Source organism: Catharus ustulatus, chromosome 8 (assembly GCF_009819885.2).
Source record: "Catharus ustulatus isolate bCatUst1 chromosome 8, bCatUst1.pri.v2, whole genome shotgun sequence".
NCBI classification, from domain to species: domain Eukaryota; kingdom Metazoa; phylum Chordata; class Aves; order Passeriformes; family Turdidae; genus Catharus; species Catharus ustulatus.
The window spans coordinates 16,078,863-16,102,551 of NC_046228.1; the positions used below are offsets into that span (position 1 = coordinate 16,078,863).

The 23,689-nt window shown below is 39.9% G+C and overlaps 2 protein-coding genes across 3 annotated transcripts; one reads left to right on the forward strand and one right to left on the reverse strand.

Annotated features, from left to right (window-relative positions):
- The first annotated feature begins 5,638 nt into the window (after positions 1 to 5,638).
- Positions 5,639 to 11,230, forward strand: FFAR4 (free fatty acid receptor 4). 2 transcript variants are annotated; one of them, XM_033066620.1, is made up of 3 exons: positions 5,639 to 6,191; positions 6,855 to 6,983; positions 10,645 to 11,230. In XM_033066620.1, exons 1-3 carry the CDS (start codon positions 5,658 to 5,660, stop codon positions 11,050 to 11,052), a joined length of 1,071 nt encoding a protein of 356 aa, XP_032922511.1. In that variant the 5' UTR covers positions 5,639 to 5,657; the 3' UTR covers positions 11,053 to 11,230. The 2 variants fall into 2 exon arrangements, with proteins under 2 accessions (XP_032922511.1, XP_032922512.1); XM_033066621.1 differs by having other exon boundaries at positions 5,639 to 6,086.
- A 698-nt stretch (positions 11,231 to 11,928) lies between these two features.
- On the reverse strand, positions 11,929 to 21,738 carry RBP4 (retinol binding protein 4). The gene is made up of 6 exons (XM_033066716.2): positions 18,774 to 21,738; positions 17,942 to 18,077; positions 17,162 to 17,298; positions 16,918 to 17,024; positions 15,374 to 15,586; positions 11,929 to 12,131 (listed from the first exon to the last, which is right to left on the reverse strand). The coding sequence occupies exons 1-6, from the start codon at positions 19,004 to 19,006 to the stop codon at positions 12,118 to 12,120; spliced, it is 840 nt and encodes a 279-aa protein (XP_032922607.2). The 5' UTR covers positions 19,007 to 21,738; the 3' UTR covers positions 11,929 to 12,117.
- Positions 21,739 to 23,689: the final 1,951 nt, after the last annotated feature.

The window sequence follows — 23,689 nt, forward strand, 5'->3', positions numbered from 1 at the left end:
ACAAGCACAACTTTATGTCACTTAATTCCTTATTGCTGGGGAGTGCATCATTCCCACATTGTTTTAACAAACAGCACCACGGTTCTTTCGTATTTGAGGCATTTAGGCTCCCTTCACAAGGTGCTCCAAGGAGAAGATTCAGAAAGCTGATGTCCTTAGTGGGATCTGGCCAAGCTGGACAATGAGAAACATCACTGCTCTAGAGGAATCACAGATGTAAATTCTCTTCTAACATTGTCAATGTCAAATACGTCTCTTGCAAAAAAAAGCAGACTTCAAACAGAAAATGTAACCATGAAGTGAGACCTCCCCTCACACCCAGGCCCCCTTCTGACCTGGAACAGAGCTCCCCACCAGCAGACAGGGACAGATACTCATTTGGTGTTCTCTATGACCAACCAAAATTTTCAGTATTTAAACTGAATTAATAGTTCCAAAAAGAGAGACCAAGAGAAGGTGTTTCAAAAAGAAACCCAGGACCTTACCATGGTGATATCCAGCTGGCTTCTTGATGGAAGTGCAACCAAGTTTAATTTTCCTCATCTATTTAAAACTGGTGAATGTGCACACTGTGCCAGTGAAAGTGATGGTTTTATCCATGTAACAAGCTTGATAGGGTCAGTATTATCTCATGCAACTACATAGAAAACTCTACAGCCTAATTAAAACATACATGCTTTCCAGACTCAGTTTATAGGAAGCTCCAAGTCACATCTTATCAGTCATCTCAAATGGCCACTTAAAATGACAACCATAAACAGTGTGGGATATAACATGATTGGCATTACATTAGGGAAGCCAAACTTAAAGCATTATCTGAACTTTCATTGCTTTTGCAAGATTGATTTTTCTGTTTCTCCAGCCCTAGCTTAATGCTAGCTAAGGAAAAGCCTGACAATATAGATAATCTTTGCAGCAGGAATAGTAGGCACTCTAGACCTTACTTCAGAAATATGTGGGCTTTAAAAGTAAAGCTGCTATCCCAATTTGGAGCTGAAGAACCCCTGTTGCTCCCAAGAAGTTCCTCTTCTAAGATGAGACATCAGGGAAAGAAAAGGGCCGATTCTCCTTAAACTTCGTGAATAAGAGCATTCTCTAATCACTGGGTTCTTGAGGATGAGAGGAAACAATAGTATCTGTGATCTCTGCACAGGGTACAGCCCAGCAGACCATGTGTTCAGAGAATGTCTGAGTGCATCTCCGGAGCATGAGAGGCTGGTGACAAATTTAGTTTGCAAACCTTTAAGATGTTCACCACAACTTTTGTTTTGATGCCTTTGCATCAAAGCTCATTAGCAGGAATGTAAGCAACTTTATGCACGCCTGAAAGTTAAATAAAGATTCAGTGGCACTATAACACCTGACTCCGTAAAATCTCACTCAGGGTCTCAATTCCTTAGAATAGTGTTCTACCAGAGCCAAGCAAATGGATGCAATGTCCAAACAAATCACTCTGATACTCTGTATTCACTGATAAACTCCCTAAATCCATGGGCTAGATGTGTAAGTGTAATACAGTTTCTAAAACTGTTAAGAAACAGCTTCATTTAGTTATAAGAGTTTAACCTGGAGCTGAGTCATTCTGGTGAAGCTTAGTTAACATGCAGCAAATCAGAAAATGTGACCATCCAGGGGAAGTCTATGTTATACAGATAATGTTCTTACTTTGCACTTAGTTCAGTGAGAAATCCCTTCCTTACTGCAGCCACAATGCTGATGTTGGCAAAACTTCTGGTGGTCTTGAGGACTAAAAGCTGACCCAGCTTTTCTTAGAAAGCACATCTGAAAGTATTATTGGCAGCTCTGCTTTTGGCTGAGGCCTTGGTCAGTAATGCTGCTGCTACAGCTTGAAACTACAGCACCATTGGCACTTAGCCCAGGAAGCATGCCAGCTTCTGATGGGTACTGCCCACAGCAAAAGGAGACTTCCCAGAAGAAACAGTGACTTGCTCATGTCCCAGAAGAAACAGGGATTAGTTTTTTACATGATAAGTGAAGCACCTAGCTATTTTCAGTGGACACAGGAATGTGGGGATTTGCTACTACATGTAAACAAACAGATGCATTTATATTTGCACTAAAAGTTTAAAGTTGTCCCTCACACACTGGTCCAAGTGTTTCAGCTCACTGACATGTAAGTATAAAATGGGTGAGCAATTAGAAAACTTCCTAAAAAACAAAATAAATCAAAATAGACTTGTATTTGAAACATACCTTACAATGGTATCTTCTAAGCACAGGAGTCATAGTATCCAGAAGCAGAACATCTGCAATGTGTATGTAAGAGCAAAAATGAAAATAGAAAGCTAATGTTGGTTGAAACTTATGATAAAAATCTTCTTGTGCAGACACATGAGTCATCTACAAGCTTGCAACCTCTCTTGTGAAGACAGAGACAACATTTCCAATGAAATGAATTTACATCACTTAGCAAACATTAAATGTGCAATACATCTGTTACAGAAGTCAGTGCTGTTTACCCAGTGTGATACAGGTGCACAAAAATACACCCAAAGACTAAAACACCAATCTACATGTAAGAAGATGCATAAATAAGGCAAGAACCTTTTCTAGATGATGTCCAAATGGAACAAAAACTTCCATCTCCCACTCACCTACCCAAGTGGTCCCTCTCTCTGAGAATATTTCTTAATGCTCAAGATAGAAATAAGCTGATCAATCCCCATCTGTCACGATAGTTCATGGTTGCCAGGGGAACAATCTGAAAAGCAGAGCTTGACTAATGGTATCAGGTAACACAGCCCTTATCTGAAACAGAAGGTTAAACCTTGGGCTTTCATTAGAGATGAAGAAAACACACATGAAAGAAGGAACACGATTTTTCCCTGCCAGGTTAGGCAAACGAGCTCCACAGAAGTCTCTGCAGCTTCCATTTAACTTAGAGCAATGAAATCTGAGCTGACTCCATGTTTAAGCATAGAAGCAAACATAGGTTGAAAAAAAATTATATAGGTTAAGCAATCATAACAGGTTTCCAGGCATTCTGTTAATCACTTCCTTGTCATAAGCATGTGGTGCACATACCACACACAGCATCCACCTATTACAGTAAAGCCAGAGTAGCTCTATGGAGGTTACAACTTCTCTCTTCCTCAGATTTCATGTTGTGATGGTTGCTATCATTAGACCTACCCAACAGCAAATACAACTTTCGTACTTCATGGAAGGAAAAAAAAGTTACTCTTTTAGATAGTAGGTCCATTAGACCCATGAATAATCAGACTATTTTTGCTCCTGCAAGGAGCCCCCACTTTGATCAAACTTGATAGAAACAGAGAATGTTTCTTCACACCTCTGCTGTCCCCAGGCAAAGGATTTTGTACACAGGTCAGTGTGAAATCCACTCACCAACAGCATACTAAAAGTAACATTTTACTTTGGTTCTCCTGAACAAACAACAGGCTTATTCCAAGTAAGGTTCTCACTCACACCTAAGAACCAAAGGTAAAGGTGATCCTTTCTAAAGAATACCAAAGATCCACCCAGACACTTCCACACATCATCTCATTTTCAAACCTTCTTCTCCTCTGGCATTTCTTTCCTCCCTGACTAAAAGTATCTTAATTTTTTCAATAATGCAGCTTTGGATGTTTCACTCCCCGCTTCCTTTCCTCTATTCTGTTTCAAATAAGTTTACTTTTACCCTGAATTCACCGGGCCAGTTTCTAATTTAACTTTCCACTAATGTCAAAGGGACTAAAGATCTTATTAACAATAAAATTTGCACTTATCTGTGCTACCATTTCCAACTGCCCCACCTGCAGTCCCCTTGTCCTCTTACTGCCTCCCAAGTTTTCACACAAGTACAACCAGACTATTAGCAATAGCTCTTTCCCAAATCCCTGCCATTATTTAGAGCTGACCAGACCACTGCTACTGCCACCACCCAGAACTTTGAGGCTAGTTTGTCAGCTTGTAAAAAGTCCCAGTCCTGTGAGGTTGTGGCAACTGGAAGGTGTTGCTATATTTCAAGATTCACTAATAATTTTAAAGAATCAGTTCATAGCAGACCCACCATAAATTGTGGCTAGATATGCCAAGCATTGATCATAAATACTAATAAAAAATCAGTAGATTTTTTCAGAAATATTTGCAATATAGGTGCTGATTTTTTTTCTCCAATCAAATGACTTAGAAAAAAGTATCTATATCAAGACATTTGCCAGTCACTTGTGTTGCTCGCTTTAAAAAGCCCCAATCCTTGCAAGTTTTCTTATTGTCTTCATTTGAGTTCATAGCCTTTCCTACTTAACAGCAATTGTGCCCACATTTCATACAGTCATCAGTCAGCAGGAGTCAGCAGGAACATTTCCTTCACCTGCTTAGGCTGCTCTGCAAACTCCTTGTTTGATGAGACAGCATAGATAGATAGAACCACTTGTAGTTCAGGAGAAAACATGCTAATTGAAATAAATGCAAATTCTGCAAAGGTAAAGACATGGGAAGCAGTCCAGGAAAGATGTCACTCTTGTCATCCCCCATTAGGAGATTGCCCCTTCAAAGGACAGAGTTTCTGGAATCCCCACTAATCTGGAATCCCCGCTAATGCCATTGCGTAAATGGTTGATGGCAGGGTCACACCCCGGGTACCGCAGAAGCGCTGCCTGGCACATGCTCCCCGTGGCACACCGGTTTTGTATTCCACACACGGGGAGAACTCTCACCTAATCAAAAGGTGCAGGTCCACACACTGAGCCTGTAAGTGTACCCTTGAGCACCCGGACTGGCACTCAGCCAAATGAATTCACCCAGAGCTGTCTAAAGTTATACAACTGTTTACATACTTCATGAAAACATCTTATCTTCTTTTATGAGACATTATCTGCCTGTCTGTGACAATTTACACGCTTCACTCCCAGTCCATTTCTAAATCATCTGGAGTGAAGAGCCTAAGTGGAAAGCCCTACTTTGGTTTACAATCTGAGCAACTGCTTCTAGTAATTGAAGTTCGGAGAAAATAAGGTATTTTCTAGGTTTGCCTTACTTTAACAGGGTTCTCCAGCAAGAACGCATAACACAGGCGAGATTCTGGATCAATTCCATAAACAGATCCCCAAAATCATGTCAGACACTTCTCCACAGTTAGGACTGCAATACACAGGTCTGCTGCTTGTTTCCACATATCACTGCAGGAGGTGTGGCAGCCATCCGTGTTTCTAAGCCATGCCCACCGCACTGGATGGGAGCAGACTGGGTGGCCTCCAGAGTCACTGGCACCCCAGGGGCCTGCCTGGAGAGCCGAGCAGCCCGGGGCAGGCACTTGGGACGTGGCTGGGCCTGGGTGCCTGGGCACGGAGATGGCAGCGTGCTGGCCCACACCCTGCCCAGGGAGGTGTCGGGCAGCCCCTCACTGCCGCCTCACGCACTGCGGCCTCGCCTTTGTGTGAGCTCCACCGTATTTACTCTCCCACTTCCTTGTTCCACTCCAGTGCGAGGGCCATAAACCGCCCGGCTGGCACGGCTGAGCCTTTGGCAGCAGGGGCAGGAGGAAGAGGAGGGAGGGGGATGGCGGTCATCCCCTGGCTCTGTGCTGGGAGGGCACCCCAGGTACCGCCGTGGTGGTTGGGAGCGCAGCCCTTCCCCTAGGGCTGGTGCCACCATCCACGGTGGGTCTCTCATGCCCACTGGCCACCCTCATGCCGATGTCCAGGCGCACACCAGGAGGGAACAGGACCTATTTCCCCTTCTTCTCGGACTTCAGGGGCCACAATGTGACGGCCCTGCGCATCGGCGAGTCGTCTGCCCTGGTCTTCATCTTCCTGCTGTCGTTGGCGGGAAACGTCTGGGGCATCTGCCTGCTGGTGAGGCAGCACCGCCTGCTCTTCGCCGCCAACTGCCTCGTCCTCAACCTCTTCTGCGCCGACCTGCTCTTCATCACCGCCATGCCCTTCATCGCCGTCGTGCGCTGGACCGAGTCCTGGGAGCTGGGCGACGCCGTCTGCCACCTGCTCTTCTATGTGGTGAGCCTGAGCGGCGCCGTCATCATCCTCTCCCTGACGGCTGTCAGCCTGGAGCGCGTCCTCAGCATCGCCCGGCTGCGCCACGCCGCCTTCCGCCGCCGCAAGGTGCTGGTCGCCGCCTTGCTCCTCATCTGGAGCTTCGCCGCCCTCTTCACCCTCCCGCTCTGCTGCTTCTTCACCGTGGTGCAGCTGCCCGGCCCCGCCGGCCAGGTGAGGACCGACGGCGGTGGAGGCTCGTCCGCCTCTGGCACGGCGGCCCGCGAGCAGATCGCCTGCAGGGCGGGCAGCGCTCTGCGAGCCGGGCAGGTGCGAGGCTGTGCCCGGAGCTCCCCCCGCCCCCTCCTGCCCGCTCTCCCGCGGGCCGTCCCGTTAGACGGGAGACGCGCATCGGCTCCCACGGGATTCTCTTTGCGTTCTCAGTGCGGCTCAGAGATCCCCTTTTCAGCTCGCATATCCTTACCGAGGGATCAGCATCCTGGGAGAGCTGCCCTGCACCCACAGCCCCCTCTGTACAAAATGGCCATTCACAGATTTTTCTGCCTAATATTTTGAAATGCATACAAAAGTGTGCACGATGTGACATTTGAATAAATTAAGTTTATGATCTCTAAGTTTCAATTTTAAAGTTGCCATTACCATTTGATATGAAATTAATGGGAGTATTACAGTACATATCTATTTCTAATTGTATGGGCTTTTAAAACTGTCAAGTAGTATATTACTTGACTGCTTTGTCTAAGTAGAAAGTTTTCACAGTCTTGGTTTAGTCTCGGTTTAGCCATTTTTTTCCATAAGCATAGAGGGAGAGAAGGATAATTCTGTACTGAAAATAATGGTACAGTATTACTTTCCTTCTTCATTTTCTGTAAATAGGATATAAAAATTTGCACCCTGGATTGGCCCACCACTGCAGGAGAAATAGTCTGGGATACGACCTTCGCCGTTGTTTTCTTTCTGATACCAGGAGTTGTCATTGTCATCAGTTACTCCAAAATCTTACAGGTACGTTTTTCCTTTAAAGTTTGTTGTAAAACAAGGGGAAGTAAACAGTAACTCACTAGGAATCAGCATATTGTCACTGAATACAAATACATGTAAAGGAAACAAACATCATTTGTTCAATAAAATCTGAGTATGTGATATAAAATGAAGCATTTCAACCTGCACATAACAGCCTATACATTTCAATTAAGAATATGATTCAACAGCACATTACCAGAGGCCCAACACATGGTTTGTCTTCTTATATGTAATATTAAATACACTTCTTCATTTATGTGCTGCTCATCTTTAAAGACTGTCAATCTCCTAAATGCTGAAAGACTCGGGCATTTGAAATAACTAAAAACTGGATTTTGCTTTCCTTGAGCCTCCAGTCATCAGGGATTTGTAAGAAAGCAGAGAAGGGCAGGACTAGAAAAAAACCCGTCCACTTTTTGATCTACTGGCTTTCTGCATGTGTCTTTAATACACAAATCTCATTAGATTGTACTTAATCCTCCACAATTTCAAATTTTGTCAACAAAACCTGTAAATTAAACTCTCACACTTTCTTTCAAAATGGATATTTAACATATATGCTGAAATAGAAACCAAGCCACCCAGCACCACAGAGTTTTCATCTATAGTCTAGCAAGCATTATATTAGCATGTAAATTCCTTTTATACTATCCAAAACCAGAGTGAGAAAGATCTAGAAATCTTCAAACCGAGCACTTAAAACTAGTCACTGCAATGCCTAGTTTTTAGCAACCTCCCACATGATCCTTGATTCCTTTATTGGGCAGTTAACTTCTGATAATATGTATTAAGAAAACTATAGGTTTTGGAAAGGAACCTCAACATACATGGAATATTGAGAAACTGGTGAAATGCTGAGCACCAAGGGGCTGTGGATGCACAGAGCTGGATGTAGGTGTAAAATGAACCTAGGACCTAGAATCTGGTCTCCACACATCTTTGCCTATTGATCAAACTGAAACTTGTAGTGAAAGTCACCAGCCTGTAGTTTCTGTACTGTCTGTTAGCTCACTATAAGCTTGAGGTAAATGCATCAGGTGAACCTCTTCTACTGAAGTAAAGCACTTGCAATCACATAGTGCTGTAGACAAAGAGCACAGAGTAAGTCAGTGGAGAGTGAGTCCTTTGAAAGAACTGCAAAATACTGCAGGCCAAGAAATGCCACAGCTCTTGGTCAGAGGCCAGGACAGGAATGGTATTTGTGGTGTCTTTGCAGATTACAGATTCCAGGTAAATTTATAAAACAAAATGGCACAGAGGGAGCAAGGAACCAAAACCAGTGTTTGAAATACTGGATTACAAGACTTCCCTGTGTTGCTCTGCTCCTGTATCTTTTCTAACTTGCTAACAGAGATGCTAAAGTACATTACAATTTCCTGTGAAATGAAGAAGGCTTGAGGCCCATAGCAGGAAATAATTGAATCTTCTCTCTCTCCAGGAAGCCACTAGAACTGAACTGCAGAATGTCTCAATCCCTGAGTCATTCCCCAGAGCAGACTCACTCTTACTTTGTGAGAATGCTCCATTATGCCAGTGCACACATAGCATGATTCTCAGCATTGCTGGAAGCAGTACCAAGCATTCATGTATTCATCTTACAACATTGATGATGATGATGGTGATGACTGATTACAGATATAAGACCTGAAATTTTTTAACAAATATACATTAATACAAATGTGTACTTCACAATTTACTCTGAAACTGAGTATTATTTTTACATAACATTTCCCAGAACCCTGGCAAAAATGATAGAATAGAAGCCCTAATTTGTAATTTATTTGGTTTTCCATTGTTCTGCCTCTCGGGCAAGACTTTTTCAGAGGCTAGAGCTAGGGAAGATATGTGTGTTTTGGAAGTTACATGCTTACATATATCTGACTTCTAAGTTCCTATTTGTCCAAGTGTGGTCCAGATGCCCAGGATAGTTATCTGTACTGGGCAGACCAAAAAGGGATCCATAACATACTACTGCTCCCATGATCCATAACATCCCATTTCTCCTGAACACTTTCTTAAGATGCAGTTGTGTCTTACTTACAGTCTGGTGATTCTTGCATTCTTAGTTCTAGGCCGTGTAGCTCCTGCAGGAAAGAAGGTATTTGTGTGGGACAGATAAAAATGTATTTGGTGAGGACATTCTGTAGCAGTTTTCAACGGTGGAGACTGAAAAGTGCACACACTTTCCAGTTTTCTTACTTTTGTACTAGAAGTGGATATTAGTCCTTTGCATTTTGTGAAACCTTCGTTCTTACTAAGACAGGTTAGGAACTCTCTAAGATCAGCTCTTGGGTTGGACTGTTTGGAGGAGTTAATGTAGTTTCTGGATTCCACATGGCACAGCAGGAGATCATCAAGCTGGAATGGTTTTACATGCTCAGGACATCAGAATTCTCTGCTCTTGTTAAATCGGGAAAGCAGCAAGTGATACTGTCCCCTTTGCAGCCCCCAAAGCTGCGAAGAAACCCATTTTTGTTTCACAGTTTTGATTTACATACCTTCATTCTATTGAAATATTTATAAGATATCTAGATTCTTAATGAGTATTTATCTCTGTGACAAATTCAGAAAAATGCAAATAATGACAAATTACTCTCTCTCTCTAAACATTTTCATGCTTACCTGTACCAGGAAGTTAAAAAGTGTTGCCATTATTAGTGTTATCCTTCCTGCTGTTTCTGCTAAAGGGAAAAGTGGCAGGAGGAGTCTTACCTTTTCACTTTCCTGTGTAGACAGCTAATTGATCAAGGCTTTTGAAAACACCCTTTTTATATGCATGCGGGGGATAAAGTGGCATCTCAGTTATTTAGCACAAATCTTTCAGTTTTATTTTATTTGCATCAGATGTATGAATGTAATGAACTTAATTGTGTCATGCCAGCTTCAGGGAAGACAGGGATGTAGAGCAGGAGATTTAGAGTTTTCTGCAAACCATTGGGTTCAACATTCTACCTAATGACAGAGGATGTGTATTTATGAATACTAGGTTTCCAAACTATCCATAGACTAGTTTATCACATCAGAGAGTACCTTTACATGACACAGATTTTTATAATGACTGTAAGGATCTGTAAGATTTCATGTTAGTTCATAGAAAGAAATTGTGATTACTGTCTGAAAAGCTAAGTGTGACACAATACACAATCTCATTCGTATTTAAAATAATTTATTCTAATAAATTCATGCTCCTTCTAATACCTACCTTATAATATCAACATGGCTGTGAGAGAATTGGATCACATTTCTTCTTGTGCATCAGCAGGATTGTTAACTATGTTCCAGTTTGCATTTGTGAAAAAATCAATGTGTTTCTTTAGATAGAACAAATGAGGTCTTAATTTGAATTTAATGGGATTTCATGAGTAATTAAGATTTATGCTGAAAAGTATTTGTAACTGGTAGAGAACTGTGAAAAGAACAACCACTTTGCCTAATACTGAGATGAGTTCACAGCTGAGAGGAAAAAGAAGTGCAAGTGAAGTGAGAACATTTGAAATGGAACCATTGACAAAAAGTACAAATTAATTCTGCAATGCATGTTTTTGTAGTCACTTTTCAAAAGAAAACATCATGTGCCAAGATTTACTTTTTCATTTGGAGATATGTGTTTCAGTGAAAGTTGCTTTCTTCTCTTTTACTGCAGATTACAAAAGCATCGAGAAGAAGTTTAAATGCTGGTTTAGCCTACTCAGAACATCATCAGATTCGTGTTTCCCAGCAAGACTACAAACTATTCCGATCCCTTTTTCTGCTGATGATCTCTTTCTTCATTATGTGGAGCCCAATAATAGTAATTATTTTTTTAATTTTAGTTCAGAACTTCAAAGAAGATTTAAATATTTTGCCATCAGTTTTCTTCTGGATAGCATTATTCACTTTTGCCAATTCTGCTGTCAATCCAATTCTGTATAATGTTGCCTATTTCAGACGTAAATTTCAGGAAATTCTTCTCTGTTGTACAGGGAACCCTGAAAGGCATGGAGCTGGTACAGAAACCACTGTCAGAAGAAGTAAACGTGAACAGCCACACTTGTCTTTCATTACCAGATAATTATTTAAAGTCTCAGCTGTGCCACACTTTGGATTTTGTCTATGCTATCCCAGGCCACATAGGTCATTATACTATAGTATTACATGCCAGAGGAGGTGGAAAAAAAGCTAAATATGTATTTTTAATTCCTGCAGGTAAAATTCTCTTGAGTTCATTGCTTTGCCTCAGTAAGATTTGGACAATTTAATCCAATGGATTGAATTCTCCTCTTATTCTGAAATAAATAGAAATATGGCAGTAAACTTGGTGAATGTAAAATAGTTGAATTAAGTACTTTAAACTTTCTAGTGAAAATATTCATCCTCAGAAAGTACCTGCTTTTTAAAAATCCAGTTTTTAAAGGGAACTTGTTTAAACACTTGAATTACTGACTGCCTGAACACAGGTTTGGGCAGAGTGACTGAAACAAGGTAATGTGCATGTGCTGTCACCAAGTAAATGACCAGTTTGGTTCCATCTCAATTTAGAAATGTGAATAATACATGTGAATTTACAAGTAAAGAATAAATAAATAAAATATTAATTGTCATGTGTAAAATATTTCTTTTAAAAATATGCATATTTTTATGTCTTTTTATGTCTTCATACAATAAAGTTCTTTAGTGATATATAGGGTCACTGAAATTCCTTTCTCTTTCTAAATGATTTCCAGTATTTTATAGAGAGAATATAATGTTCTATTTGAAAAGAAAATACATATACTTGGAAGTTTATGATAAATATTCTTTTAGTCAGAAATTGAAACCATTGAAAAAGCCAAAACTACGTATATTCTTAATTATCATCGTGTGCCATCAGTTCAAAATAGTGCACTAAGATAACGGGCTACTAATGAAACCAATGTCTATATATGTACAGATTTGCATACAATTTACATCCCCTGTAATCCAAGTTTATTAAAATGCTTCATTGGTTTATTAACAAGGTGAGCTACACAGCTCAGATAAATATATTGAAAATCTAAATTAAGCCATTAAAAGCATTTTCCAGAGAACACATGATCAGTGTGTTAACTTTACATCCGTGGTGCTGTTACATGGTTTCTTTCCATAGGGTTGGATCTCCTTAAGAGCAAAATCCTGAAACACACAAAAACCACAGTTGTATTTGTCAAACACTCGAGACAAAATTTAATTACTCGAACTTTCACCTAATTAAAAATGCATACATATCTAATGTCTTTAAAATGCTCTTGAGTCCAGCAGTCTGTTACTTGTAATAAAAATGCTATTATCTTACTCTGCAGTTTGTAATTCCAAGGAATTTTCAACTTGGAAGAAAATGGGAATTCATCCAATCTGTTACACGTCTCCTGAGCATTTTAATACTTTTGCAGACAAGGTACTAGACAGATCAGTGATAAAAGAGTATCTTTCAGTGATAAGAGTCTATATTTTAACAAGCTTCTAGTTATTTGCCTAAAAATAATTCATTTAATAATGTCTTTCAACAAAGTAAGAATCTTCTGACCCCCAAAACTTCTAATGGCAATAGTAAATTAGCAGAAGGAGTATACCACTCTTTATTTCACCATTTTTGCTTCTAGCAAATGCTGACAGCAGATGCAGATTTCAGCTCTACTGACATGACACTGTATTTACAAGTACTCTAACTTAATATTGACACTGACATTACATAGCTGAAAGTTACTTGAGTTATTACTCTGAGAGACTAAGTGCATCCTAGCTTGAGCTGTTTCAGAAGGACCTAACATCGTAAATGCAGTGTAAGTTAGAACAAAAAACTTTCATTTCCTAGGCTTCTTTTTTCCATTGAACAGCCAGTACAGATATTTTAATGTTTTTTTAAATCAAGGTAAATTTTGTACATCTATTATTTGAGGGGCCACACACACATGCGCACACACACACACACACACACTCTTACTTAGCTTCAAGACATAGGCAGAGTGTGCACAATTAGCAACAGATAGAAGCCTATTCTTGCAGGATTCAGTCAGAATTTTACCACAATAACAATAGGATGCAGGTGAGTGCAGACAATTGAAGTTGTTTTATTTTGGTACTAATTATGTAGCTCTTAATAGTACGGTTAAAAAGTCGGGGGTTTTTTAATTTGGTTTGGTTTTGGGTTTGTTTTTGGTTTTGGGTTTTTTTTTTAGTTCAGCTCACAATCATTCCCTCAGTCCCAAATGTGCTTGATTTGTGGGAACTTTGGCTTAATGATACTTGGGAAATCAGAATCAACTAATAATAAGGTCCTGATCAGTAAAGAGGAAAATGGAAATTGCTGGCTTCAATTTATATTTGGGTTTATAAACTCTGGCATAATCCTTAATAAAAAAGTACCAAGGCTCCTATTTTTCATTTGCAAACTACAAAACTCAAACAGTCATATCAGACACTGCACTCAACACCTAACAGCTGAGTTTAGGATATCAAAGAACAGTGTGACTTGGTAGATTGGATATTTGATATGTATAACAAACTAGAGGAAGTATGATCAACTTTTAAACTATGTTAAACAGAATATCCCAAAGCATATGATTATTTGGCTTTCTCATTTTCAGAAATTTTCATTCTTGCTGGACCTGATTTGAAAAGCAGGGAATGCAGGATTCAAAAGAGAAAAGTATCATCAATTTATATAATGACACTGTTTCTCTTCTATCCTACCATTTATGCAATCATACAAGTCATTCACAGAAGTTGATTCCATTTGCATTTATGATATCACTTATTTTTGACTGTTCTAAGTGTCAGCTGACTTATGTTGTCTCCAAATTCTCATTCAAGACAATTTTTTTTTCATTGTTGTCAGGCACTTTTCCCGGGTCACTGATTAATACTGTAAACACCACCTAGTTCAGCAGAGTAGGTGACACCCTTTCTTCAAGGCACCCTGTTATCAGCATACTACTTTACAGCACAGCAATATATTACTCTGTGTTTACGGATCAGATAAACAGATAATAGAGCCACAGCAGATGACTTCACTCATCTGTTATGACTTTCTTTATAAAATGCAAAAGTTCCTTTGGTCAATCCCAGTTTGTTCTAGCATGTAATTGAGAAAAGCCTTTAATCTTGATTTACAGATTTCAGTGATGAAGAGCATGCAACAGCTCTTGGTAAACTGTTCCAAAGGTTAATGACCTTTGGAGTTAAACAAATGGCTGTTTATTTCTGCTCTGAATGTGTCCAGTTTAAAGTTCCATCCATTTAAATGTATTATTTCTGTGTTTGCAAGTCCTTTTCTATCCAATTCCTATTGCTTGTGTGGACAAGCAGACTTTACTCAGGTCAGCCTTTAACATCTTTCTAATGAGAAAAGATTAAGATCTTTGAAGCACTCACTAGAGAACACATTTTACAAACTTTCAATCATTTTCTCTGCTCTTCTTTGAAACTTCTAATTCATCCTCAATACTTTTTCTAGTTATGCTTGTCACAAAACGTGACATAGCAATTAGACCTATGCCAAGCACCACAATCTCATGTGAGTCTTGGTTTACGCATCCAAGAATTGTGTTAACTCTTTTGCTCACATAATTACATTGGGAGTTCCCATTCAGGTAATTCATCAGTCAAGTCTCTCACAGATAGCATGTCTTCCAGGATGTGAAGGATGGGGAGGGAGTAGGGAGAGCTACTACTATTTTATTAGTTCTAAATATTTTGATTTTTCTCCTTCACTCTTTACAATTCCCCACCCTGGGTGTAATTCTTATGAGTAAGTACCTTATGGCTTCTTCTAGATTATTACCATTTGGCCTTTTGTAATATACTTGAGCATAAGTGAGCTAATTCCCTGTGTTGTAAGCTCAGCCTGACTATGTGACTCAAGATAGTGTCACGCTTCCAGTATGAGGGCTATGTCCCTCTTCCACACCTCTTTGTGAAACAGTGGCATGAGGACTTGTGAGAAAGGGTCTTCTAAAAGGTATCCTTTCCAAGATTTCTATTTTCCTTAAAAGCTTTTCAGAAGAATTTCTCAAGAAAGTATTTGAACAGAGGCAAAGAGATATGATAAAAGCTGCCCAATTACTTTTTACTGTAGCTATGAAGTTTATCCTTACCATGTTTACTCACACTACATTGATTTGATTGTTTTACAACTTCCTCTAATTACTGTTTCAGCTGATCTGATATGCTGCATGAAAAACTATACACCTCAGCTCTCCTTCAGATAAGGGAAGTAAAGTTGGAAATAACTTCCTACATCCTCCAGTTTTCAAAAGACAATGTTGCAGCCACTAAGTAAAAGGTTTCATGCATTTCATATGTAATAGGCAAGAGAATCCCAATGCTTTAGTCATTAAACCCTGAAATAAAATTCTTCAGAAAAAAAGACTTCTCACCATTATGAGTGATAACTCTGTATTTTCTGTCCAAACACAGATCCATCTGCCTTTGTCTGACAATTTTCAGTGCATCTGGAGGCAATCCCTTGGGGTCCCGGGAGAACACAAAGGAGTAGCTATCAGCACAGGTGCCATCTGCATTTAGTTGGCGGCAGGAGTAATGAAGAGCGTATGTGTCGTAATCTGTGTCCACTACCCAGTGATCGTCATCTGGAAGAAACCATAGCAAAGAAGGAAAAGTGTTAGAGACACCAGTGAAATCTAGTAAATCAGAAAGGATTACTGCCACAACTCTGTAAAGAAAATACTAAGATGAAGATCAGCACAAATTATGACAGATTAGCTTTTCATTTATTCCTACGTCCAGTATTTAATTCCATGTTTATTTCTAAAAGAAAATAGATGGACATGCTAGGCCTGCTCAAGATGACACAAACCCATAAATATTTTCCTACCAGGGATGTTACTTGGACTGCATTTTAAAGGGAAAATATTATCATGCAGTATGCATGTGTATTAGAAGTGTTATTTGCTATGAGTTCTGCCATAAACCCTCTTCTTAGAACACAGTTACAATTTCAGATAATTCTTAACTCTAGCTATGTAATCTGACAAAAACCTGGTCACACAGACACTCTGTTCTAACAGAAGTGAGGCTGTTTCAGTGTTTGCAGTAAAACCTAGTGTATTCTCCTTTACAGTACCCTTACAGTCCATCTGCACTGGTGAAAGCAACACTCTGTCCCCCCCTTCTCTCCTGTGGAGGGGACACCAGACCTTTTAGAAAGGTAGAGTTTGGGGTCAGCCAGCAATCTGAGGAACCCATGACGCAGCAGCATATTCTGAGGAGACCTGGGAACTATTTAAGACAAATTGGCATCCAAAACATGCTTTGTAACCGTGTCTTTGGATGGACTAGAGCTCCTGTCAGTTCCAAATTCTACCTGCTTCTCTTGGAACCAATCCAAAGAAATGTCTTGAGCTACAAAGTGTCTGAATCTCTGCTTGGCTCAAGGAACTGATTTTGCATAGGGTTCGAGAGGACACAAAAGTATGAATATATCAATATATACATATGACCATATTTATCTCTTAAAACAGATAAATCTCTACATTTGCAGACCCAAGACCAAACAAAGTAACATTTTCTAATTCCTCTTTCCTGCTTGACCGGCTCTGACATCATGCTTCAGATAGATCAGAAGCATCCGGTAACTGAGTTCTGAACTGAAACAAGTCTTAAAATATTTCATCTGCCTTTCATTTCTTTCCAAACAGTGACCTTCAATTATATTGTTGGGTAACAAGCAAAATAAATACAAAGATATACAAAGGCCAGGTCTTCAATTGTTTAAAGAAAGCCAACCAGCTGTCCCATAAAAAAGTAGTGATTACCTTGTTCACATTAAACCTTGCAATGTGATAGTTATTATGTCTTTTAAGTGTGTTTAAGAAATTCAACAGTTTTCCTTCCCCAGCATGGACATACAACATAACTAGTCTTCCAGGAAATTCTGCATCTTCTATAGTTAAGTACTCACTTCCTTTCTGCAGAAAAGAGGCGACACCCCAGTACTTCATCTTGAACTTGGCAGGATCCTCTGTGTCAGTGAAAGAGCCGATCATGTCAGCACAGACATCCCAGTTACTGTAGCCAGAGACAAAAAAAAATCACATTCCAATCTAAGAGCACAGGTTCAGTTTGACTAGCACAGGGATAGGATAGCAGGTAGGACTGGAGCAGTAGGCTAGCGAAATGGAACAAGAGAACAGCAAACAGCTTACTTGAAGAGTCTGACTCTGCCCTTTGCAGTAGCAGTCATTTGTCCATTCTCATCTACAGTGAACTGGGCAACCACATTGTCCTGCAGAAACAGCCCCTCAGGATCTTTTTTTGCCATAGCATACCAGGTGCCACTGTACTGCAAGGAAATGAGAGAGGCCGCAGTTAGACCTAGAACAATGAAACATTACAATAGTACAGAACAGGGGAGGTGACAGAGGGAAGAGCATGCAGGTCTTTGACACCATGCCTCAAAGGTGTACCTAAGAAACAAATCTAGCTGTTTCAGTGTTTCAGCACTATAAACTGATCAATACATCCTAGTGCAGTCATAATTTGTGGAAATACTTACCTTTTTCTGGTAATCATATCTGTATCTGCATCTGCAGCTGTCCAGTATAAGGAATACAAAATATAGCAGAAAAAAGAATAACAACTGACAGATCTTGACAGATCTATGTATATTTTTTCCTTGCAATGGTGTCTGAAAACACTAGAGTATTATTTTTCACAGAAACAACCAAGTCAATATACTCCTTCTGCTTTTACCCTACAGTTTGAGACCAGTCTGCTAAAACTCAGTTTCTGCAGTATTCCTCATAGTGCATCAGGATCCAGTATCTGTGGAGGTGTGGACATCACACACTTTAGCTGTTTCTCAGTCAGTATTACAGTCTGGGAGTTTGAAATGTGACCACGATGGTGCTACTGAATACCAAAGTTTGTAGCCTGGAAAGAACTATGCAAAACATCACTGATCCAGGAGAGTAAAGAAAATTTACCCTGTTCTTGTCGAAGTTCTCCTTGACTTTGAAGCTGCTTACTCGGCAGTCCCGCTCTGCAGTGCTGCTGCCCAGCAAGGCCAGTGACAGCAGCAGCAGCCAGGGCAGAGCTCTCTCTGTGTGGGCCATCCTGTCCCTGCAGCAAACAGAGAATAGCATCAGAAACAGGCTCTGTCACACAAGTGAAGGGAGGAAGGCTGCCCTGATAGGTCTCCAGAAATCACGCAGCTTTCCCTGATGAGTGTGCAGCCAAGGAAGCTGGCTGTCCCCAGCCCGTAACAGCAGGGTCCTTACAGACAGTGCTGATCCCTGGAGCCTCTTGAGAGCCTGAGTGTTGATGTTGGTGGCAGTGCCCAGACAGGGAATGCTTTATGTACCCCTGGGGCTTTCGCAACCTGCTGAGCCCCAGAGCCAGCGCTGGGGAGGGCAGCGGGGAGGCGGGTTGGTGGATGCTGCAGCCTGGGGCCCCTTCACAACAGCCTCTTGCATAACACCCATGGGCTCAGGTGGTCTTTGACCCTGATCTGCAGCCAAGCAGGCGCTAGGAGCAAATGCCTCTCTTTGTTTTTCCCAACCCAAAAGCAGAGCTTACACCTGGGGGAAGGGGTGTACACCTGTGTGGGGAGAACAAATGGAATGAGAGGCATCCCACCTTTGCATGGGGCAGAGTGAACTGCCTCCACCTCCTCGGTGATTTTACACACTGCAGTCCAAAATCCATCTTACCCAATATGCTCAACCCAGTTACAAGGTGCGGACTTGTTTCCTTCACCTCCTCCTCAAAGTCCTTTCCTCTTTTATCCTGATAAACACTGGCAACCGTAATACTTGCAAGGTTCTGCTCATGTTTCTGAAAGCCTGGTCATGCCAGAACCTCTTCCAGTCTTCATGATTGGTTCCCTCTTGCATCCAAAGGGCTCTCTTAAGTGCTAAATTATCTCCAGAGCAGCTCCCAGAAGATTCCTGCAGGGCCCTGCAGATCTTCAGGATGGTGAAAGAGCCTTTTATGTGGTAGCAGGACTTAAGTGTGGCCTGCAAATACCTGAGTGCATGTACACACCACATTTGGCTGTTTTGACATCTGGTTGATTTAAAATCAGATATTCCATAATTTCTATTCTGTTTTTTGGCAAACTGTTTTCAGTTATATAAACCATTATTTTCCCCTGTCCAGGCAAGTTTTGCTGCCTCTTGGTCAATATTTGTTCTCTAGTTTCAACATCTTTAGGAAGCATTAGAGAAAATCTGTTAATTATTTTCCAGGCATGTAACCAGAGCAGGACTGATTGTTACCAAGAGAACTAATTCACCTCCTTTTTTCCCCTCACTTTTTTTAAAGAATAAAGACAGAAGCCTGTTATATAAAAGGATGGTATTCATTACTTTAAGAATCAAGTAAAAATATAATTTAAATATGGAGATACCAATGTAGTATTAAAAAAACCCCGCAATAGTAGCCGATGTACAGCTTTAACCAATTTATTCAGCATGACCTTTCCCAGATGTTTAGTTAATATTCTTTCATACATTCATAAAAGTATTAGATGTTTTACTGTTGCTGTCCTTTACAGTCTTCTCACATATAATGCAAACAGTCTGATTGATTTATCTTCCTTTTCTGCTTTCTGTTGGAGGCTTTCTGCACAGTGAGTATGTCTTATTCACTTTCTCAAACATCTATTGCTCAAGGCTGAGCAATCTATTGTTCCATGTCTGCATTTGATTTCCTGGATAACACCAGACAGTAAAAATTCTACTGCATTAAATATTAAGCTTCTATTCAAAGTAAAGAACATATTTAACACAGGGAGCTAGAAGAGCATATGTATATTAATTGTCCTGAAACTTTCAGCGGCAGCTTTGCAATAACATTTCTATTTTTAAGCTGAGATTTTCAAATTTGCTAGTTGCTACAAAGACTGAAGAGCAAAAGTAAACTCTGTTCTTCTGGTGACTTTCAGAATCTTGCTCTAGTCTGGTAATGGTGATACCAATGATACACATACATTTTTATAAAACCTTTACAAAACACTCACCATCTTAATATATGAATTCATCATATGAAATATACAACAAGACCAAAATCAACATGGATTTTCTTTGTTCAGTGTCTCATATGACTGATAGCAATAAGATGGATTATAGGTTAATTCATAAGCTTTGAATCTACTGCTTTATTTAATACCAAGGAAAACTTTTTTTATTATTATTCTCTGCCAATTTGTGAAATATTATCCTTTCTCCTAAGTTTGTCCTGTTCAAAAATCTGCATACTACTTTATACTACTAGAGAGGTTCTTGCAGGATCAAATCTATTCCTCTAAAGTTTTTTCAATAGCATAATTGTCTATGAAATTTTCAAAGGAGTCTACAGTCAGTCAACCACATAAATCAAAACCTGCTGAGTTTTGACCACCTCTGAAATTCTAGGTCAGTGTTCCTGTTACACATACTGCTGTTGTCAGAAGATTCACAGACAGGAAATGAAACCAAATGAAACCAGGTGTCAATGAAACAAAAATTTACTTCTGTTAATAAGTTTTAATAAGATCAGTTCTAAATGTGCACAAGAGATATTGCACTCTCCTAAATTAATCTGATGTTATAATTAAATTAAATTAATGTAATTTTGTATAAGTCATGGCACAGCATTACTTTAATTTGTACCTCTACCGATCTCTGCAATATTTGATAACTCATATCTGGTGGAGGTGCCTGACAGTAATTATAACTTCCACTCATTCAAGTCCTCAAATCTGGGACCTCTACATACTCTAGACAATGCCCAAGGAAACTCTTCTTTTGATGTGTTATCATTGGGAATTTGGGGCAGTGCAGCTACAGTGAAATCACACCAGTATTTTCCCAGTCAGACTTTGACAAGTGCAGAAGAGAAGCTGGGCAAGTTAGAATGACGTGAAGGTTACACAGGGAACTGGGCTCTCTGCCTCCTCTGCTTTAGCTGTACCTCCAATACTACCTACAAGAGACAGTTTACATTGGTGAAGTGCTTTCAGAGTTACAGATTAAGCACTTCATTGGTTCAGTGGGACAAGCATTTTAGGCAAAAAGGCTACACTGTTGTTGGTTACATCAAGATCAGGGTGTGTTGGGAGAGGAATGGAAGGGCTCTGGCTGACGAGCATCGCTATGGCAATTCAAGGGTGAATTCTTCCTCAGTCCTAAGAGATACAGCAGTGCCAGCAGAACTGTGTAAACTCATAAACAGTGCAAACTTTGACTCAGTTAAATATCATTTGGATTGACTGGGATCTGGGTTTGCTTGAGAAATGATGTCAGGGAATGATCCTCATCCAGTCCTAGATATTCACCTCACAGATTTATACTTCTCATGCAAATGGAAAGGAACTTGGGCCAGGATATCAATTGAATCTGAGAGGAATATGCATAGATCAAGTCAATGATATCCGAGGATTTCCAGGTTCTGGGAAAGCTCAGACAATTATATTTAAAGGAATTATTAAAATATTGATGAATTATTTAAATATTTATAAGTTTAATAAATTACTTCTGATACCTGAGGCTGGCAGTGTATTATGAATATTACAGATTTCTTTTTTAAAGTCATTATTTAGTTTTTTGAACTCTATTTAATGAAAAGGAAAGAAGGTCTTCGACCTTTGAATTTTGCCAAGAGGATAGCAAAAGGGCTATCTTCTGGCAGTGATTCTATGACTGGATTATTTTCTACATTAATAGCATGTAAAACTCTGCAATATTTTCAATTAGGCATAGCAAGGAAAAAATATGGAAGGAAATGGCTGCAAAAAAACCTTTAATTGTAGGAATGATTTTATCTTCATTTATTACTTAAAAAAAAAAAGAAGAAACTAGTCAAATTACTATTTAAAACATTTTTAATGCTGCAACTTTCAAGCTTTGCATATTGAAAGAACTAAAATTTTATTTTTGTTCACAAGAATACGTTGAGCTTTTAGGAGAAAGTTAACTCAAAAAGTACTAGTAGGAAATGGACCATCCATTTCTAGCCAGACTACACATAGATTGAAAGACTTTTTGCTGTCTTCTCTTGACTATTTATAGAATGCCATTTACAAGCACGGGTATCCACTGAACTCTCAGAGGCAGATTTGCAGGCAAATGAATGACCACTGTGTGCACAGAGCAGGGGATGCAAGTGTAGCCACTGCCCTGTGAAACCAGACTCACATCAACAACAAACGGCATAAGCTGAGCCAAGGAGCTCCGTGTACTTTGTAAAGGACAACAGTGTAAGCTGTCACCATCACAGCTGTTCCTCTTGGTGGCAGTCTGAGTACAGAGGTCAAGGACAGAACAGAATAGAAAAGACTGCCCTTTGCTCCATGCCAGCCTGTCTACTACCTGTTTTTGTAATTTAATGACGTGACATTTTGTTTAGGGAGTAAATTTACACTGAGCTCTTTACAAACACTATTTACTAACAAAACTAATTAAAATTGGTACCTCTGTTTTCTTTTGCAAGTCTTTCTGAGATTGTGATTCTGAACTGAAGTTCTTTCTGGGCATATTACTGAAATGGAAACAATTGGAAACAAAGATCTAAACAGTCAGCAGGCTGGCCAGCCAGGTGAGAAGAGCTCTAAAATTATGGGAGACAATGGACATGATGAAATGAGTCTAGCAATGAACCACAAAGATCACAAAGCAATAGGAGAATCTGACAAAAATAGAGGCTGAGACAGCTGGGACTCTTCAGCCCAAAAAGGTTTGAGGGGATCTTAACGACATACATACCTGACAGGAGAGCAAGAAGGAGACAGTCAGACCCTTCTCAGCAGTGCTGAATAACATTCTCAACAGTAAAAACTTGTCAAGTAACCTAAGATTGCCCAGGAGTATATGTGAGAATGGCTGAGATAAAAGGCTGCTGCCTTTTCCTTAGTCTGTATACTAAAATTCATGCTGAGCTATGAAGAAATCCATGCTTTTGGTCAAAGTTGCAGTCCATCTGGTAACTCAGGTTAACCCCTTCACACTGGATTGGCCATTTACTTCAGAAAATCTCCCCCTGAGTCTATAATCTCTGTTGCTTACCAATTTCATGATCCCCTAGAGCTAATAATTGCTTGTTTAAAGAGAAAATAAACATTTCCAGCTCTATGGAAAAAGCAGTTAACTTACCATCTCCAGTGCTTATATTTTAAGATTATTTTTGTAATAAAAGGAATAGAGAATTATTGTAAAAGAAACATGAAATTAAGGAAGTTTATAAGGGTTCCTAGAAGATACCAAGTCGGTGACACCAAAACATTTCAGTGCCAAAACCTGGCTATGTTAGTGTCACACAGTACTTGTTGTAAAAACCTACAGAACCCATTCTCACAACCTATCCATTTAGAAAAAAAACCAAACAACTCTGAATAATAATTTCTTGGACTATACATATGAATCTCCAATGTCCAGACAGTGGCCACAATATTAACCACATCAAAAGTCATGCAATTGAAATAGGCACATTTGATCTGTGTTCTTTCAGAAAATCTTAACTGAACGAACCACATTAACCGCTATCAGGATGGGCAGAGATGTTCAGATACAAACACTGAGCTGAACTGGGAAACCTTATAAATGCCTTTGACATTTAAGTGCTGCTTGAATCTATTTAAATAACCATGTCTGTCAGTTATCCTTCTTAGGAGTTTCCATGTATCACAAGGGCTCAGGAACGGTCTACTACTAAGAACTACTCCATAAATAGTTTTGTTTCTGTAGGTACTATGAAAG

Bases quoted from the DNA above. Each gene is read 5' to 3' on its own strand.
- FFAR4 (XM_033066620.1), top strand. From the start codon at position 5,658: ATGCCGATGTCCAGGCGCACACCAGGAGGGAACAGGACCTATTTCCCC. The intron at 6,192-6,854 runs GTGAGGACCGAC...TTCTGTAAATAG, and splicing joins TGCCCGGCCCCGCCGGCCAG to GATATAAAAATTTGCACCCT. The intron at 6,984-10,644 runs GTACGTTTTTCC...CTTTTACTGCAG, and splicing joins GTTACTCCAAAATCTTACAG to ATTACAAAAGCATCGAGAAG.
- RBP4 (XM_033066716.2), bottom strand. From the start codon at position 19,006: ATGTGGTGTGTACATGCACTCAGGTATTTGCAGGCCACACTTAAGTCC. The intron at 17,025-17,161 runs GTAAGCTGTTTG...CTCTGGCTACAG, and splicing joins GGCAGAGTCAGACTCTTCAA to TAACTGGGATGTCTGTGCTG. The intron at 15,587-16,917 runs GTGAGTACTTAA...GGTTTCTTCCAG, and splicing joins CTCTTTTCTGCAGAAAGGAA to ATGACGATCACTGGGTAGTG.